General features: G+C 39.3%; 1 protein-coding gene across 1 annotated transcript in view; it reads right to left on the bottom strand.

Moving 5' to 3' along the window:
- plxnb1b (plexin b1b) overlaps positions 1-20,216 on the bottom strand; it is a 90,198-nt gene that overhangs the window by 24,692 nt on the left and 45,290 nt on the right. Inside the window, exons 8-23 of the mRNA XM_088423224.1 lie at positions 17,259-17,415; positions 15,142-15,250; positions 13,926-14,034; positions 8,772-9,680; positions 8,251-8,385; positions 8,040-8,162; positions 7,061-7,154; positions 6,773-6,939; positions 6,500-6,651; positions 5,040-5,145; positions 3,452-3,588; positions 3,021-3,197; positions 2,712-2,904; positions 2,392-2,634; positions 844-1,023; positions 572-720 (exon numbers count right to left, since the gene is read on the bottom strand). Coding sequence (XP_088279350.1) covers positions 572-720; positions 844-1,023; positions 2,392-2,634; positions 2,712-2,904; positions 3,021-3,197; positions 3,452-3,588; positions 5,040-5,145; positions 6,500-6,651; positions 6,773-6,939; positions 7,061-7,154; positions 8,040-8,162; positions 8,251-8,385; positions 8,772-9,680; positions 13,926-14,034; positions 15,142-15,250; positions 17,259-17,415 — 3,140 coding nt within the window. The remainder of the gene's footprint in view (positions 1-571; positions 721-843; positions 1,024-2,391; positions 2,635-2,711; positions 2,905-3,020; positions 3,198-3,451; positions 3,589-5,039; positions 5,146-6,499; positions 6,652-6,772; positions 6,940-7,060; positions 7,155-8,039; positions 8,163-8,250; positions 8,386-8,771; positions 9,681-13,925; positions 14,035-15,141; positions 15,251-17,258; positions 17,416-20,216) is intronic.

The following is a 20,216-nucleotide window of genomic DNA, read 5'->3' as shown; positions in this document are numbered from 1 at the left end:
GCTCTTCTCCTTTTCAAACCACATTTATTCAATGTTCTAATGCAAGTACCCAGTTTTAAAAACAATACTGTTGTTTATTTGATTGGTATTTATTCAACTGGTGTTTATTCAACTGTTGTTTATTCATTTGGTAAATTACCATCGTAAATCATATTTAGGTGTGACTAAACAGTCAATATTAGCAATCTGTAATTTTCTATCATGCTAACGTCAAGTAAAATCTGCGGGTATTAATTAGGCAAAATGACACATGGATATTTAAAATTTATTTTAATCTTTGATTTGCACTTCTTTGCAGTTTATACCTTGAATAACAGGATAATCCTCCAATCATGACAGTACCAGTATGCACCCACATAGAGATGTTATATTGTAGCCTCATTCATTTTTTATTTGACCTTTTAAAAGAATATATAAAATTAATCAAAATCAAGTTCTCATGCCTTAAACTTTTTTTTGTTTTTGTTTGTTTGTTTGTTTTGTCATGTCACAAGTTGACAAAATATTGACAGGGACCTTCATCTATTACATGTACAATGTTATATCTGTCTTTTGTCAATTTCATACAAACCTGTATATAAGGACGATGATAAGGACAATCAGTGCAACAATTGTCGCCCCAACTCCGACTCCAATCTGAGCCTCCAGGGGAAACGTGGCCAGACTTAAAGTGTCATACTGAACCTTACCCAGGGAGAAGTTTAGGTTTCCCATATGGACCTGGGAAAACATGAAACAATAATCTTGTAAGAGGCAAACCACATCATATGACCATGCTTGATAAGTAATGTGATTTTTAAAAGTTTTAAGTATTATTAAGGATGGATATTATGGCAGACTCACAGTGAATTCAGGTAGATTGTCAGAACCTTCAAGTTTCTTGCCATTAGTTCCTGATGCAGGTTGATGAGGCGGCGGTTCACAATACAGATGGTTTCTAGTAAGTGTCTTAACAGCACAGACACCCTCCCCAATTTTTACAATCACCTCCTCCTTGTTTATGGCCAGGTCTAAATTTTCTCCCTGAAAAACATATGATTAATTATAATGTATGCATGCACATAACCATGCATGCATGCATGCATGCATAAAAGCATACATATGAGGGTTATTAAAAAAATAATAATAAGGTGACACTGTCTGTACATTTTTGGATGAAGAAGGTTGCAAACCAGTTGAAATTCATAGGAGAATGTCAACTGTGTATTGTGCCACATGTTTCAGCCCAAAAAATGTCTACAAGTGTGCTTAATCGTTTCAAGGACGGAGCAGTGTTGAGGATGAAGACAGGCCTGGAAGGCCTACAGTGCTCCCTCATCCCCCTCACCCACAGCCCAAACCTTGACCCTTTAGACTTTCACCTGTTTGGTCCCTTGAAAGTGTTCATGAGAGGCATAAGTTTGAAAGTGACGTCATAAGTGTTGTAATAAACTGGCTGAGATATCAGTCTAAAGATTTTTACTCAGAGGGAATAGGAAGTTTGTCCACAGATGGGAATAGTCCAATGCTTATCAATTGTATTTTGCGAAAGAGAAAACATTTGCCCCCCCCTCCCCCCCCCACCCCACCCACACTTGCCACGACGACGATTTATTTTCAATAAAAATTGTATACCTAAAACTTATATATATACACACACACACACACACAGTGGTGTCAAACATAAGGTCCGCAGGCCCATTCTGGCCCACAAATGGGTTTAAACTGGTCCACGAGATGATTTTCTATTGTAGAAAAATTAGGTGATTTTTTTTTTTTTCTAATAAATCAAACACTTGAAATGTTCTATGATTATTACTAATGATTTTGTGCTATTACTATTTGGGACAGTAATAAAAAAATAACAATAATTTTGAAGTTATTTTAAAGTTTTCTCCCGGCATCACCTTGCGCCGCCCCAGGGGGGCCCACCCCACTATTTGAGAAACGCTGTAACTGTGTATGACAGTGCTAGGAGAGTACAATGAAAAAAAAAAAAAAAGTAAGCTTCTATCTGCATTAGAATTACTTATCCTGAAAAATTCACCTTATTTATTGAATGACCCTTGTTGAATCAGAACTCGAATTGCCCCCATGCTTAACCTTAATAACTTTTAAAAGTACAGATATTTGAAAAAAATATTGAACAGACTGAATTGTGACTCAGACGTTTGGGACCCAGGGCAGTGATATCCGAGACCAGTACTGGTTCTGGCAGAGCCACCACAAATTGGTATTTTTTGGTATTTTTTCTGTTCTAATTTCTAATCCACTCCATATCATTTGATGTTATCAGACATCATTCAGTTCCATTCTAATTAATTCCACAACATTTCATTCAGCCTCAGCCTTTACATCCAATTTCTACATAAAATGCATTCTCTAGTTATATTTAACTTGAAGTTATCTGACCTCAAGCTGGATGAAGCTGCCAGGGTTGTAGCGATATGCCTTCAGAGGGTCCTGCTGATTTAACGGGCGCAAGACAGGGTTGGGCTCGTAACTGAAGGCTTCCGGGTTCACAGTGCTAATATCAAAGTGCAGGTTGTCCAGCAGAAACTCCACAGTGACCTCTGACTCCCAAACAGACAAGTCCACCATTGGGGATCGACACAAGATCAAGGATGAGGAATTCACCTCACAACGTTCTGAAAACTGATGTAATGCAAAAAGACCAAATTAACGAAAGGCTTTGCTTACAAACGTGCACGCAAGCGTCTTTGCACACACACCCGTTTGACAGAGCAGTGCAAATCTCCAAGACAAATTGGGTCAGGAGCCATTTGAGCAGATCTGCTTCTGCGCTTCTTCCTTCTGCGACCTGTACTTTTCTGAATAGACTCGAAGGATGACAGGGTCACAATCATTTGTGGTTTCTGCACTACGTCCAGGTTATGGCCTGACACGTAGATCAATCGACCGCCACTAAACAGGAGAGCAAGAATGTTAAATTTCAATTTCTTCATGCGATGGAAATGAGGAGCCTGGATGGGGCAAAAGAGTTAACGTGAGGTGATGAATGCTTCATTTTTTAGACTTACCTCAAAAAGCTCTTCGCTGGCTTCACATGGGTGACATTGGGATTGTGAGTATAGTGGTAAGCTGAAGTGTGGAGGGCACGTTGTCTGCTGCCATAATGCAGAGTGATTTGGTGTTTTCCCACCTTGTTGCTGCTACCTGTCACACACTGAACACTGGAACTCTGAACCTCTGAAACTCTGATGTGGAGACACACAGGATATTTGATTGATGACCTCTCCTCTTCAAACAAAAATGATTGCATTGTTAAAAATAAGCTGTTACTAATGGATGTCAAATTACTTTTTAAATAATTTCATTTTTGCATCTGTGATCATATAGATGTTGTGATGTGTCAAAAAGGTCCAGTTTTGTCTTGTCTGTCCACAGGACATTATCCCTGATGCACCTATCTATCAAGTAACTTCTTCAAAATAAGTTGCACAATGCTCACATGTTACAGGGCACTCCTCCAACAGTGATGGTGAGATCAGATGGACGGCCTGTCAAGAGGTTTCGCCCACTGATCGTCAGAGTTGTTCCACCGGCTTTAGGACCTCTTTCAGGTAACACTCTCGTCACAAATGGATCCTAAACAATTGAAGACATAATATGGAAAAATGCATCAATATTAACGTATTTATCAAAAAATGTAGAATATGTTCTGCAGAGGCTGATTCCATCTTCTATTAACAAACCAACATATACAGTGGGCCCCCGTGTTACGAACTTAATCCGTTCAGCAGCTATGCTCGTAAACTCGAATTGCTCGTATGACGGGCAATCCAAACCTATGTTAATGCGTGCAACGCGTGCAAAAACCTTAGGTAAAAACATCACAACTTTATACACGTATTAAAAATTAGTAACATAATCTACTGTACAGTTAAATTAAATAACATAAATATACAAAGGAAAAATGACATTTACCTTTGGGGCTACGTGACTTGAGCTGGGTGGAAGCGGAGGGGAGCAGAAACCAACCCGCAGAATTTATTTATTTATTTTCTTAAACTAGAACTTTTCTCAAACGAGAAAATTGGGAGCAACGATTTCCTTCTCTTTAATCCATAATAGAAGAAGCCTCTCCATTTTGTTGTTGACGAGGTCCGTCCCTTGGCAAGGAAATTCTTGCCCTTAGAAGATTGCCGAGCGGTTACGGCCATACTCACGAGCAAGGTTAACTATGCGTGCGCCTCCTTTGTATTTTTTTTATTGTCTCCTGCTTCGTTTCTATTGTCATCCTCCTCTTACTTCTTCCTTTACCACCACTAGCAATTTTAGAAGCCATGTCTAACAGATTAAGTTTGCAAAGTCTTCACAACACACCGACCAGCTGTGCCATCAACCTAGATGAAGGCGTTCGGCCAATAGCATATCGGCATTTCTGTGATTGAAGTGACGCCGGCCAATAGCATATCGGCATCTCCTTGACTGAGAATGTGACTGAGACCGTGACTGTGACCTTAATCGACCAATAGCATATCGGCATCTCCGTGACTAAGACCGTGACTGAGACCGTGACTATGACTTTATAAGACCAATAGCATATCAGCGTTTCCGTGTCATGCGAGAATAGCTCATTTTGTTGATGCAGCAAAGCGAAAAAAATAGTGCGGACACACTGACCGGCATGTTGGATTGTTCGTAAGACGAAAGGTTTGTGCGTAAGAGGGGGACAAAAAACGCCGCGGTCCACGTTTGTAAGATGAAAAATTCGTAAAACAGGGAGTTCGTAAACCGGGGCACACTGTATATATATATATATATATATATATTTTTTTTTTTTTTTAATCTGATATCATGAGCAACATAGATGTGTGTCCCTGTTTGGAATCCAACATGGACCATCCTGCACCTCACATGTAGAAACACCCATACAAGTGTGGAGTTGGCATGTGGTCGCCATGTCAGAGTTTTCTCCAGGTGTTCCAGTTCATTTCCATAACCCCCCAAAAATATTGGCAATAGAGTGCTACTCTGCAGAGATTCACTAAATACAGAAAATGTACTCTACCATTTAAATGTTTTTTTTTAATTACCTGAAAGCTGAACATTTCTTTGGATATGCCAAGCTCTCCACCACTCACTTTGACAGACACATGGCCAAGCTGTTCTCCTTCACTAGCTTGTGTTCTGCAAACAATCCTGAAAAACAGAGCCAACAGTGATGCACTTACATTCGGTGCTTGACTACAAGTACAATCATGTGTGTAAAAAAAACCGAAACAAACAAACAATTTTTTTTTTAAAAAAGTATTCAAAGAAAAGTTAAAAAGTACAGGCTGAAATGCCAGATGTTTTCCCTTTACTGGGCACAGCAGCCGCTTTCGGTTGATAGCCTAAACAGGCAAAAACAGTCGTTATCAGGGACACATTTTTCTGTTTTTAAGTCCTAAATAGGCAAGAATTTTCAGGATTTTAGAGAAATTCAGGGCTACATTCACACTTATAAAACCATACCGGTGTATTTGGTAACCCATATGTACATTACAGGCCATTCAGTAAATATTAATAAAGTGCAATTTCAATGCTATGAGTACCGTCTCCATGCTATATTTCCAAAGGAAATGGTATTTATAATTAGCCACTTTATTAATAAACTGAGGCAGCACTGTCCAACATAATTGTTCTTTGGTGTCTTGTCCAAGAGTTGCAATGTGATAATGGAAGCTAAAATATCCATCCATCCATCCCTGCATCCATCCATCCGTTATCATAACTGTTCATCATCACAAGATTAGCAGGTGTGCTGGAGCCTATCCCAGCTGCCTTTGGGCAGTAGGCAGCTGGGATAGTGTCCGCTACCCTAAACTGGTTGCCTGCAGGGAACCAGGGAACACAAAGACAAACATAGTCACATTCACAAACATACCTATGGACAATTTTAATAGGTAAATTTACAAAGCATGTTTTTGGAATGTTGAAGAAAACGGTGGAGAAAATCAACACAGGCACAGGAAGAACATGCAAACTCTACACAGGAAGGCCTGCACTATGAGGTGGATATGCTAACCAGTCTTCCACCATGCAACCCATGGGCTGCAATATACTTCTCACATTTCCCCAATGAGAATGTCCTGCGAAGATATAGCGATAATATAGATACAGACTGGCTAATAGAAGTGTCTAAATACTGGCTGGGGCAACGTTGCCATTAAGGGTTATGCATAGACATTGAAATTTAATCGTAACCTGTTAATGATTTACACAAATGTAATTTTTTTTAGTCAATGGCAAAGCATATGCCAGCAGGTACAGTACAGAACAGTACAGTACTTGGTCAAGTACAGTTGAATGCAAGTATGTGGAATGATATGGAATTTTTCAGGATTCAATTGAAAAGTAAGGAAGTACATGCAATGTTGTTTAATTGTACTTAGAAGAATATTGTTTGTAACAATTCACCCCCCCTCCAAAAAAAAAGACATTTTTTGACAAAGAACATTTCATGAAATCATCTTTGAACGAAATCTCCGTTCACACAGCAAATGTTCAGTACCTGGACGAGACTTCATAGAGATTGCCCATGACTACACAGGGTACCCCTGCCACTGACACAGAATTGAGGATGTCCTCAGCTTTTCGGCCCAAGTTGGAACCTGTTATGGTCACCAAAGTGCCACCTTCTAGCAAACCGGAGAGTGGCTCAATCTGAAGGACGGAAAAAGCAAAAAAAGAAAAAAACGTTTTTGATGACTTGAAAAAAGAAATTACTTATGACATCACACTTGGCAAAGTCAAGTAATTTGTAAATGTAAATAGAGGCACTTACAAAATGAATGATCGGAGCGGGGCACGTCTGCTGCACAGGTTCAACACATGAACCAGAATATAAACAACTGGCCTGTTCACCTCCACACCACACACAACCGTACTTGGGATCGGCTGTATAGCAGCGACTACAGTCAGTGCGGCCCACCGAGCAATTGTACAAAGTCACTGAAGATGACAAGCACAAAAGGGCAGCAGGCATGGATTTTTAGTTGACTGTTAAAAGTTCATGACTTGAAGACACTGAATGAAGACAATAGTAAATAGGAACAAAATAGAAACAAATCACCATAAAGATCAGGAGAGCTGTCAACATGGAATGTGTTCCTCCTCTTCAGATACACCATAGCTTGATATTCCTCCACAGGAGCAGAATATGTGTACTAGAAAAGAAACATGGATGGATCTGGACAACAGGTGTCAAACTCATCGGTGTGTCCTCCCCTGGTGGTTTTGGAGTCTCATAATTTAAACGAATGACAGAAATCAGATCTGCAATTTAACAATTTAAACCCCATCCATCCATCCAATATTAGTACCTACCTTAATTTTTTTGTCTTAGTAAACTGCCAGCCTATTTCTAATTTGCTCTGACTATGGCATCTCCTTTGTTAATCTACTACTCATCAAACCTAGCTGAGAGGCTTTCATCTCCGCTTAACAGCAGAGTGGCTACACATGTCATTGGTTCGATACGAAATTGGCGTAAACCTTTTTTTTTCCAGGGAATTTGATGACATTGCTATTTTACACTTTTATTCCGAATGCACAATGATGTGTTTGTAAATATGTCGACAAATAGAGGTTGCAATTTACCAAATTTTACCAGTCATCATCACCCTGGGAACCCATACGTCAGTAAGTCCCTCATTTTTTCTTTTGTTTCTCATCATTCCTCAGCAAAACGGATGTCAGTCAGTGACAGATTGAGAAACCTTTAATTAGTACTGACAGAATGGCCAACTCTGGTTGAAAATTTTCTGAAAATCGGCCATTCTGAAGATGAACTGCATAAAACAAGTGATTAGTCAAAAAAGACACATTTGAGTAATAAAGTCGATGTCGACTAATGTGTTGAATCCCTAGCGACCACACAATCTCAGTCGTTCATTTAAAACAATTCTTGTTGTTTTAATTGGCTTCTACAGGTTTCACATTTATGGTGGAGACAAAGTCAAATGATTTAACTTATTATTTTTTATACTGCAAAAAACTGGCATTTGTACAAGAGTGTCTTGACTTTTCATAAACTTTATTCAGCAGCATACCTGATGTAGTTGACAGGTGATGTCAAAACTGGATGGATTCATGTCATCAGTCTCCACATAGGCATCCACGACCACAGTTTGCCCCTCAATGACCAACACACACTGGTAGTCCAGCTCTGTATCCTGTAGAAACAAATTACTTGTTCCGGTGAAAGATTCCCAGCAACGGTAGTCCTGCTTGATAAAGACTACAATATGTATATTGTTGTACCTGATACAGATGTAGGTTGCGAGCAAGTAGAGTGATTTTCCTCTCCACTCTGACAGGGAGCAATGATGAACCTTGAACCGTCTCCACACACGGGCAAGCTGAAGAACCCCAACTGACATAGAATCGCTCATCCCCCTGTAGCTCAACACAGGTAGATGAGCAAAAATACAAATTCAGTTCTTGCTTTTCAATTTATTAAGCATAACTACCCACCCTCCTTGAATCATTTTACTTAGAACATGTGTAAAGTATGCTTCCATTAGTTAACAAGAATTTTAAAAGAGCTGATAATGAACTCGAAAAGAGAAGCACATAGACATCCACACCAGCATGTCTATCAAAATAAACACAAAAACAAAAAATGGTCAAAGGACAGAGGAAATGAATGAAAGGATGATTTGCAGAGCCCTCCAGTTGAAGGATAGAATCCAATCAGGACTTGAGAAAAGGGGCGGCTGTCTGGGCCTTATTATAATATGGAGAAATACAAGGAAGAGGAGGGTGACGATGTCTAAACTCACCGGGAGGAAGCTTTCAGCCGGATCATACTGGTAGTCCATTTCAGTATCCACCAAGTGGGGATAAAATGGGGTTGCATGGTCAACTTCACCATCACCTGAAAGCACGGTGCCAGTTGAAAAAGTTGCAGTGTCGTTTCCTGCAAGGGCATTGCCATCGACATGGATGTCGTCTTCCTCCTTGGGCCAAAGCACATCAGGGTTGGTATGTCTGCTTTGAGATTGAGTTTGAGAGTCTAGGAGTGTTACAGGGGTTGGTGCCTGGGTCAGATCAAGTGAGAAGGAAGACTCGAAGTTTGTTGGTTCACCGGTTTGAAAGGGATTAGGTAGGGGGAAGCCAGATGATGTCGAAGTGCGTGGTTCCAAATAGCTCAATGTTCCTCCATGTTCTTGGGTGTCAGTGTGGGGCAACTCTGTTATCACCTCCAGAGTGCCAGAGTCAGGGGGTGGAGTGACCAGAGGCATTATGGGCTTTAGATCAACATCAACGGTAACTGGCAATAAATCTGCACTCGGCGTAACTTTAGCACTCTCCATGTTGGTTTCTGTGATTAACATAATCTCACCTACATCAGCAGATTCTTCCTTTCTGGTTGTCGTGTCTAGGGATGGATAGGTGATTGGTGCTAGTTTGGTGATTGCTAGGGTACTTGAAGGCTGAGGGGTGGTGTGTGTGGTGGTCATCTGAGCTATAATTGTGTGTGGCTTAATTGAAGCAAGAGGGGTGGTCAATGCTTGAGTAGTCAATGCAGCAACAGGGACTGTAGAAGTTGCCACATGAGTTGTTGCCATTGTTGGAGGCGCTGTTGAAATGGTTGTCATTGCAGCTGTAGCCAACGTTGAGGTGGTGGTGGGAGTTGTGAAAACTTGTATTGGTTTGGTTGTGGGAGGAGCTGAGGTTGGTAGTTTAAACTGTGGTGGTTGGGAGGGACAATAAGAAAAAATGAGACAAAAAAAAACAACTAACACAAATAACATAAAAATGACAAAATGAACACACATAGGACTCTAGTTATACTATACTACAGGTGCAGCTTGTTAATCTTCTTTGGCTTTCATCGTTATTCGTATTCCATCTTTTCCTGTCCTGCGCATCTTCTGCTCTAACTCCAGCTCTCAGCAAGTCTTTCTTCACCACATTCACAGTTCATTTTCCTGGTCTCCTTCTTTGCCTCCTTTCCAGCGGCTTCATTTTCAATCAACATCTATTTACAGATACATCTTTAGCATGTCCAAACCATTATAATCTGTCTTTTCTATTTTTGCCTCTTAACCTTCCTGTCTGTGCTTTTCCACTGATTGCCACTCCTGATCCTTGATATATTCTACACGTCCACCAACTGTATAATCTCAACATCTTCAACACTGTCTCGATTCTTCTCTTCATTGCTCAACAAATTATCTCTCTTCATCTCTTCATTTGTGTCTTTCATAACAAAAAGCCCAAGAACTCTGAAATCCTGGTTGTTCCTAATCCTAAATTCTTGAGTGTGGCCCTGGAGTTTGCATTCACACCTAGTAAAAGTGGGCGAGGTAGTTCATTCAAATCAGATTGATGATCTATGTCAGCACAGAGGGAAAAAAAACTATACTACACCTCCAGTCTTCCAAATGGCATTAACTAAAAAGATGAATGATAAACAAGCAGGATGACAAAGCGTAGCATCAGATGACCCCGCGTCAACGTTTGTTGTAACGCACGATACGAGGTGGAGCCAAATCAGCTTTTTCTTTCATTTATATTTAGCTCAACTGCACCACCAAGCCACCCATAATGTAAACCTTCAGCGTGAAATCAAACAGAAGATGTTTACAATGTTATGTTGTTTACAATGTTGTCAATATGAGATCCGGACACCACCAAAGGTCATCCGAGGGAATTCAGAGTAGAATTAGAATACATGCGGCTTGATGGCGCACTGGTTAGCACTACCGCCTCGGAGTTAAGGGCCCCAAGTTCAAACCCAGGTTCCTGGGTGGTGTTTGCATGTTTTCCCCAAGCCCACAAGGGGTCTCTCTGAGCACTCCAGCTTCCTCCCTCACTCCAAAACCATACATGGCTGATGTACTGGCCAAACTAAATTGTCCTTAGGTGTGATTGGGTGTGTGGATGGTTGTTCCTCAATGTGTGCCCTGCAGTTGGCTGGCAACCAATTCAGGATGTCCCCAGCCTACTGCCCCATTCTCTAAGCTCCTAAGGAAAAAAAAATCAGTACCAGCACCCTTTCAAGAGCACCTCCACAGTTGACCAGAAAGCAACGAGATTCTCTATGCAAAAACATACCCCTCTTACTTTGTTTCATCACCACAGTCATTTTACGCTTGACCATTTGATGCTGTTTGGCTCTGTTCTCCTTTTAGCACCCTTCAGTCTGCAAACTCTTCTCAGGTTCCCATAATCTCATCCAAAGTACTCCAGAATGTCTCCTGTTTACTAACAATCTACTTCTTCTTTGCCTTTGACTAGCCCCGTAGTTAATGTGAGAAACATGAAACACATAAAACACTCAAATACATCCAACTTGTATTGCATAAAACACTAAGACTGACATTTATGAGAATTGAAAAAAAATCCATGCGCAAACATAGAAAGTAACTTTAGATAAAACACAATTTCGAGTTTAATGTCAGAGTTGTGAACCGCAAACCACTAGTTTATGTTTTTTGTAATGCCAGATGCAAACTAAAAAAGTTAGATTGTTTAGGCAGTTAAGAATTAAGAAACATCTTAATCTAAGTTGTCATGTGCACCCCAAAAATCTTTGATTAATATACTACTGAAATTTGAATTTAAGATTAGGAAACATAAAAAAAGAACAAAAGTTCACTGATTATTTCTTTGTTTGTTCCCTGTATCCAATTTGTGTTCTAAATGTATAGGTGTTTAGAATGCTTCAGACTTTGGGAGAAGCAGTATCTTCTAGATCAGGGGTTGGCAACCCGAGCCGCATGCGGCTCTTTAGCGCCGCCCTTATGGCTCCTTGTAGCTTTTTCAAAAATAGTTTGAAAATGGAAAAAGATGTGGGAGAGAAATATATTTTTTGTTTTAATATGGTTTCTGTAGGAGTACAAGCATGACAAAAACATTCTTAACGTTTTCCAATGATGTAAAATTGTGTAGAATGAATATTACAAACTAAGATTTCTAAATTTTACGTCAGAGGCCAGGTAAGTGGCTGTTGCAAACAAACCGGCGGCTGTGATGGGCCATGCATCCCAGAGGGAAAAGGAGAAAAATAACTGAGGATTCAACATTTCTTGGACCGAAACATTTGTATTCATTGTCAATGCGGAAGTACTACCAGAATGTTTGCTCTGTAGCGAGAAGTTGTCAATAAGAAAAAGAGCAATGTGGAACGACATTTTCAGGGAAGGCATGCTACATTTGCAGTACTCAGTTGGGAATGAGAGAAAAAGTGCAATTGCATTACTTCTGGAGAAATTAAAGGAGCGCAAAAATAGATTTAAGAAGCGGATTGCATCTCCAAATTCCACTACTGCTGCAAGTTTCGTTGCAACGCGGGAGATAATAGAACGTGGTAAACCGTTCACAGATGGTGACTAAATGGAGTCATTTATCAACACCTATTTACAGATTTCCTGAATAAAACCGGGATAATACAAAAAAATAAATAAATAAAGTCATGCCTCTCTCTGCTAAGACAGTGAAAGAAAGAGCGATTAAAATGGCAGGCAACATTACAGATCAACAAATCAAGGACATTAATTCAACGCCAGCATTCTCAATTGCCTGTGATGTGTGATGTGATAGATATTGAACAGACTGCGCGTTTATACAAGTATGTGGCTAATGTTTCATTTTTATAAATGCAGGCTGCGTTTTATTGCACTATGTTGCCCAGATAAGGGGCACGTAATGCAAGTTCCAGTTTGTTGTTTTTTTCGAATCCTCAAATTAAAATTTCAAAATTCTGCTTTCTTTATAAAACATAATTAATTAATATTGTATTGAAGTTAAACTTGAGACAGCATTGCAAAACGGAGTAGTCTCGTGGTGCGTCATTTTCTAAAGGAAAATAAACATTTAATCATGAAGGCTTATTATGTATTTGTAGTTTTGATAGATTAATATAGCTACTATAGATACATACAGCATGTGTTGCCTTCATTATAAGGCTTTTAGTTTTTTGCTGCTCTAGATATATTTGTTTTTTGTTTTTTTGGTCCAGTATGGCTCTTTCAACATTTTGGGTTGCCGATCCGTTCTAGATCTCTCAACATTGTCACTAAGTTGAAGCATATTTTGAAGGGGAAGAAAAGCAATGAAAATGGCAAACTTTCTTCCAACATTTAGCCATTTATCTCATTTAGAACCCAAATACAACCATTTGAAAATATATGACAAACAAAACAAAACAGAAAACCATTTAAACTAGGTTCACACTACAGCCTGAAGTGACACAATTCAGATGCTGTTTTAATCTTTTGATAGCTGTGTGAATGGCACATCCGATGCTACACAGGCCTTTTGGGTATGTGGAACTAAATCCGATAAGTATCCGATCTTTTGATATGCAACTTCAGTCTAAACAGCCAGGTATCATTTACTGTATATGACTCGCACATAATGAACAAACGACAAACGTCACAATTCTGTGCTCAAAAAGGTGGAAGCAGCTTGGAAAACAAAAATAAATAAATTCAATAGCAGAGCAGGTGAAAAAGTTTGAAAATATTCTGAGGGAGAGAGAACAAAGTATATTTTCTGTGTATGTGAGTGCAGAAGCAAGGGAGACGTTGCTATGACGGCACAAAATGCCATAGCTCGATACCGCACATTTCCACCTCCTATCCACCTTAAATGCAACAGATTGAAAATGTTATGGCTCTGGTATGACAGCCATTCAGCCATTCATTGTTGTACTTCTGTGAACACGAACGTCAAGTGCTGTATGCACATGCGGGACAGTTGTGGGCTGTTTGGCGTTCACACACCAGTCACATCAAGGTCGGATTTATTTGGAAACGTGCGCAACCTCACAGAATAATCAGATTTGACCAAAAAAAAAAAAAAAACCAAATTGACCATTAAGCCCTGCAGTGTGAACCTAGCCTTAGCATAACAATGACTTTCTGGTTATATCCTGTCCTTGCTGCTTTATAATTGTCATGTTTGGGAGCATGATGTAAACTTACATGTTGGTTATAGATGATAACGCCCTCCTCACAGGTGGGGTTGTGGGTACATGCATGCTGGTGAACACACCAATTACAACCCCATCGACTCAGAACACAACCACGACAACTGAAAATGGATAGGACACAAAGCACACATGTATTGACATACTTAATATGTGCATATACTGTAATGCTTTAGAGCTGTGGTTCTCAACCGTGTTTTTTTTTATTGATGTACCCCCTGTGAAATATCTTGTTTTTTATTATTATTAATTTATTTTTTGTTTAATTTATTTTTTATTTTATTTATGTAATTAATTATTAATTATATATATATATATATATATACAGTATATATATATATATATATAATTATTTTGGGGTAAAATAAATAATTAAATAAATAAATGAAATACATAATTAAAACATGACATCAGTAACTGATTTATTAAACTTTAGACCCTTTCAAACTTAATTTATCCAATTTGTACTAGTATAGTACTAGTATATAGTAGAAAACATTGCAAAATGTTGTTGCACTGTCTCTGCTTTTCATAAATATTACACATTACCGCTGTGAATTATCGGAACTAGATAATCCCGCTTGATAAATATGTCAACTGTTTAAATTTGGGAATTTTCTTTAGAAAATTCAGAAATAGTATGAAGAGAATATTGGAATTATGGAAATTTTCAGAACGTGTAAAATATGTTATAGATTGAAAGGTCTCAATCAGTCAATTATGTGGAGATTACATTATGAATGATTAATTTTGGGACAGTGAGAATTTGAAGGGGATTTGTTTAAGGGGCTTTGTTAAAAAATTATTTAAAATCCAGTATAATGTAGAAAGTTGACTGTGAAAAATGTGAAATTTGGTGAATTGTCTACAATAACATTTGTAGCATTACTAAATTATTCAACCCAAGGTGAGTCTATCTATCTCTTTTGTGTTATGTCTGTAATGTGCAAGGCTTCGCTGAATGAATAAAAAGCAGGCAGGGACACTTAAGCGACGAGAAAGCTGTTGGCAACGCATGAGAATGTACGCCAAGCGTTTCCCTTTACCAGCAAAGAAAAGTCAATCTTGGCTGGTCCGAGTTACTATTTTGCTGTTTAACAGCAGGGCTTGTCTTAGTCTACTTTTAAAGATAACCCTGACAGAGGGGCACATGCTGGAAGTGAATTAAGCATAGTTAGGGAAAAATGTTATTATTACATTAATTTACTCACAGCATACTCCCTGAAAGCTGCTTAACAGCCGTGCAGTCATAAAAGGTGAAATCTCTCTCTGCAACTGTGACATCACCAAAACGAAGAGACAAGGGGATTGTGACAAAATCTGTGAGGGCCAAAAAACAGAGAAAGGACGGCATAAAGAAAAACACTTAAATAAGCATGTAGGTAGATTATCAATTCTGCTTTGGGAAGTGGCAAAAAAATGAGTGCAGGATTTTTTTCAATTTACATTTACCATGAGGTACAAGGGGAGACGGTTAGATTCAACAGTTGAAAACCAAATGCAAGCCACATCCTTGAACAGTGAAAACATACAGACATAGGCTTTTCCAAAACAGAGGAGGGGCATTCCATGTCAAATAACACACCTTCTCCACAGACAAAGCTTTGTCAAGTCAAATTTATCAATATAGCCCTTAATCAAAGAGTCCCATCCAAGTGGAAGAATCGCTGAGAATATCACATGTTTACAATGGCATCGCCTAAAGGTAGGTAACCTTGATACAGCCCAATGGGGAGCCAAGTGCTGAGGCTAAGGGCTGTAGATGTATGGTAGCCCACTCTCATTCCTCTGGTTGCGACCAGTGAGGAATCTGTTAATCCACATGAAGGTGGAGTGTGAAATGGGCTGTTCTACCCTGAAGCAGGCAAAATAGAGCTCTTCAGCTCTTCTGCCGGCCGGTCCTCTATCTCATTATCTCAGACAATAGGGGTGCATGTCCTTCATCTGGTGAAGACTGACCAGTTCTTTTTTTTTTTTTTGGTTAAGAAGAGAGAGCATGTTCTCCAGACCCACTGGTGTGAAGTGAATGTCGCAGGGAATTAGTGATCTACGCTATATGCAACCAAGTCTCACTTTAGCACAACTAAGCATACAGGTTAGGCTGACATCTGAGTTCCATATGCCGTGAAGCTGATAGCAAATATTTGCAGCAACAAGCTCAAGGGCCCAGTTTGGATGCAGAAACAGACGTTACATGGAAGTAGAGAAGTAGAAAGCCTTTATTGTATTAAAATCTTTAGTCTTTAAGACACAAGCCACCCAGCACACAAACTGCTCAGTCTCCAGCCCTCTGGGAGGAGGTACAGGAGGCTCTAGTCCCGCACCACCCGACTCAGCATCAGTTGACAAACAAACAAAACAAACATAAAACCACTTAAACTAGGTTCACACAGCGGCCTGAAGTAACACAATTCCAATTAGTTTGCACCTATACGACCTGTTTCAGACCTTTTGGTAGCAGTGTGAATTACACATCCGAATTTTTCATATAGGACATGAAAAATCCACTAGGCCACTTGGAGATTTGGTACTAAATCCGAAAAGTATCTGATCTTTTGACATGCGACTTCAGTCTGAACGGCCAGGTCACATTCATCCTGTGAAACTTGACTCAATCAACTAGATGCGACAATTACTCGGAAACTACACTTGGGAAACTAGACTTAGAAAACTAGACTCAGAAAGAAACAAAAAGACATCTTGACATGACAACTTGAGAGGCTTTGGCACTGACGCCATGTCACTGAGAAACTCAAACCCAAATATTCAGACTTCAATCTTATATGACATAATTAAACAATTAAAACCACTCTCTCACAGAGGGGTGAGCTTTTGTGGGTGTTGGTAGGGTAACAAATAAGTGTTTACGTCGGATATGTCAGGGCTTGTTCAAGGTAGCAAACATTCTCTAACAGGGCGCCAACAGCTTTGTTTTTCTTGTTGCAGGGCGAACATTTGCGACCTAGAACGAATCCCGAGAAGACTAAAAGAGCAACTCGGAAACGTTGGCCCCTGATTGAGATAGGGGCTTGGGAACTTGATACCTCAAGGAAACTAGTCACCACCAGTTTCAACTCACAAGTCACAACAGTACATACTGTAACCCTATATAACAAGGACGATAAATATATGAAAATAATACAAGTGAAAATACATTATCATTATGACAAAGATTACAAATGACTAAAAGCGAAGTCATACTATCTGATGTCACAACAAAATCACCACCTTTTGGTGAGAAATAATCATTTTAACATGTCCAAATACTATAATATTGATTTAAAAATAATAATAAATTGCATTTTACTCATGAAAAAAAAAGACTCACCCTGTCCAGGAGGTATCATGGGCACTTGGCTTGTGTGTGGAGAGTGACAGGTGACCCCACTTCCAGTTACTGTCACAGGGCTGTGCAGCCCTTGGAAGTAACAGAAGTACGACTCTCCATTTTCTAACACGGGAAGCCCTGGAACTAACAAAGAGACCTATGGAGAGACCAAATATTTGTCATTTTCCAAAAACCATGTCATCATACATTCATCTTTAACTGTGAAACAGCAAATATAATTGCAATAAAAATTATTCAACATTTTGCTTTTTAGTCCTATTGGCAACATATACTAGTTTCTCGGCTCATAACTGGTGCTCAAAAGAGAGAGCACATAACTCCAACTCTGGCATAACTTCACTGTCTCCTTGCTCACTTTATAGTTGTTTTGAAGATTCATAAGGACTTTACATAATCTTGGTCCTTCTTCTCTCTCTGCGCTCCGACAACCCTATGCACCTGTCAGTTTCTGTAGGTCAGAAGACCAAAGACTATTCGAGGTACTGGCTGGCTGCTAGTCAGTGTGGTTTGCGTCATGACCCTGCCCCCTCTTCCCTCCTCACTAACATGTATGTCCTGAAATTTTGTGTTGATGTTTCTTTGTTTATGCAGGTGCGAGGATTTCTTTCCAGGCTTATGCTATAGCCGTTGCAAGGAAAAAAGCCAAAGACTCATTTTTTTCCCCCACTTCCTCATAACTTGTGTTTTTCTCTTCTTATCTAAGATCTCAGAGTGTCGCTTTTGTGGACGCCTGCCGATATTCCCCTGTTTAGTCATAGACTTTGTATGTTTCTTAGACGGATCGAGCCTGTTAAGTCACTTCCTTTGTATCATAAGTAGGCGTGGCGGTGTTGAAGGGCAGCGTGATTGTGGGGATTACGGACCCAAATGCAGAGAAGCTCAGAGGCAAGAAAAGAGCGCAGGAAATCATATGTAATTAACAAAATGGGTAAGCAAAAACATAACTCAGGGAGGAAAACAGGACAGCAAGAAAACTACAAAGCAGGCAGGTACACATGGCCTGACAAGACAGTGAAACTAAATACACTCAAACTAATTAGGCAACAAGGAACTTCTGGACAAAAAACAATTGGAGCAGGGGGCTGATAGGTTAACACAAGGGGACTGGTTGACCAGGACAGGTGAACATAATCAAACTAACAAGACAAGAAAACAAAGGGCAGAAAAATATTAACAAAATTCTAATTCAATCCACAGTAAACCAAACACAGATACCCATACCATGACATGGTGCCTTGTACTTGTGCAGTTGTGATGACAATAAGGATCCATCTGTCCATCCATCCATGATTTCAGAAAATGCCAAATGTGCCAGTGTTAAATTAGCTTCACTAGACTGTCTGTTTTTTTCCATTTTTCTCTTTTAAATTTTAGTAAATAATTTTCATTTTTTGTAAATATGGGTTCTGATTGAGAAAATGGGATCCAGTTTTGCCAGGGTGGTGGGACAATGGGGCAATTCTGTAGATAGTGTTGCCAAAGTTGAGCTGCGATAAAAATAAACTTATGACAAGATGGGTTTGCGTGGTAAAAGAGAAACCAAATCGGGATCTATCTATAAAACTGAGGATGAATTTAAGTTTTTTCATCAAATAGAAGATATGATGTTTGAAATTTAAGTCTTTATCCAACCAGATGCCAAGATATTTTTTGTTCCATCAACTGAAATACAGTGCCGTTTAAAGCTGTAATTGAAGGCAGCTTGACTGTGAAGTGGTTGTTGTGGAGCATAGTTTTAGTTTTTTTTGTTGTGAGGACAGGTTTTGCCTTGATTAGGGCATGCTGCAGATAAAACCTTGTTGAAGATAAGCAAAAGATGACTCTAGAGAAGTTGCAGAGGTGTACAGTTCAAAGGAGTCATTGGCGTACATATGGTAGGATGAAAATTCAACATCACATAAATTATTAATATAGATTAAAAAGAGTAATGGTGCTAAAACTGATCCTTGCGGGACCCCTTTGCTTATGATTATCGGATCAGGTATTTCTGTGCCCAGCCTAACTGACTAGACACGCTCATCTAAATAACTTTTGAATCACATTACTGAGTGATGACTGAAGCCAATATTTTGAATGATATTAAGGAGGTGATTGAGAGCTACTGTATCAGAGGCCTTAGCAAGATCAATAAATAAGGCTAGACAGAATTTACTATATTATCAGAAGCTGATTGTATTTCATCTAAGACCTTATGAGTGGTGGTAGTTGTCCTATGTCTTGGTTTAAACCCAGACTAGCAGATTTAGAGTATATTGTTGAACTATAGCAGTAAATGAAGTTGGGTAGACAGAGCTTTGAAATTGCTCTATAATTAAATCAGGAGGTTCACCACATTTCAGCAAGTTGTGACACGTGCTTGTTTCCACAAAAGGGGAACATTTTGTGTGGAGATAGACAAATTGAAAATATCAATTACAGTCTTAGCGATAATTGTAGCAGCTAATTTGAGAACAATAAATCAAGACTATCTGGCCCTGTCGATTTCTTGATATCTAAACTCTTCAGCGAGTGCACAACATCAGACTCAACGTCTGAAAATGAACAAGATGAAGGTCGGAGTTTGGTACGGATTTTATTGCTAAAACTACAGCATTGGAAGGAGCAGTAACACTATAAATGGCATAAAAATTGTCAAAGATTTAACCGACAGATTAGACATTTCGTCCATGTGAAGGCTTCATTTTGTTTCAACCTTTGGAAGAGCAGTTGCTGACTTATTTTTTTGTCCTTTGATTGTTTTCCAGAATTTAGAATGGACATTTGAGGTCTCAGTAGTGTCTTTGCTGATTTGGACAGTGTTGTATCAGTTTTGTGATAGCATGCGAAGAGTAAAGACGTACACTAGCACAGCAACGTGTGGTTTCTTCGAATTGCCACAGAGTTGCTTTTCTGGCTAACCACCATGTTCTGTCCCACTCAAGCAGAAGCCCGTAAACC

The sequence above is a fragment of the Hippichthys cyanospilos genome, chromosome 9 (genome assembly GCF_059441005.1).
Source record: "Hippichthys cyanospilos isolate Australia breed blue-spotted pipefish chromosome 9, RoL_Hcya_1.0, whole genome shotgun sequence".
Classification (NCBI taxonomy): Eukaryota; Metazoa; Chordata; class Actinopteri; order Syngnathiformes; family Syngnathidae; genus Hippichthys; species Hippichthys cyanospilos.
Note: the sequence above shows the minus strand (reverse complement) of the source record. Positions and strands in the feature narration are given on the sequence as shown.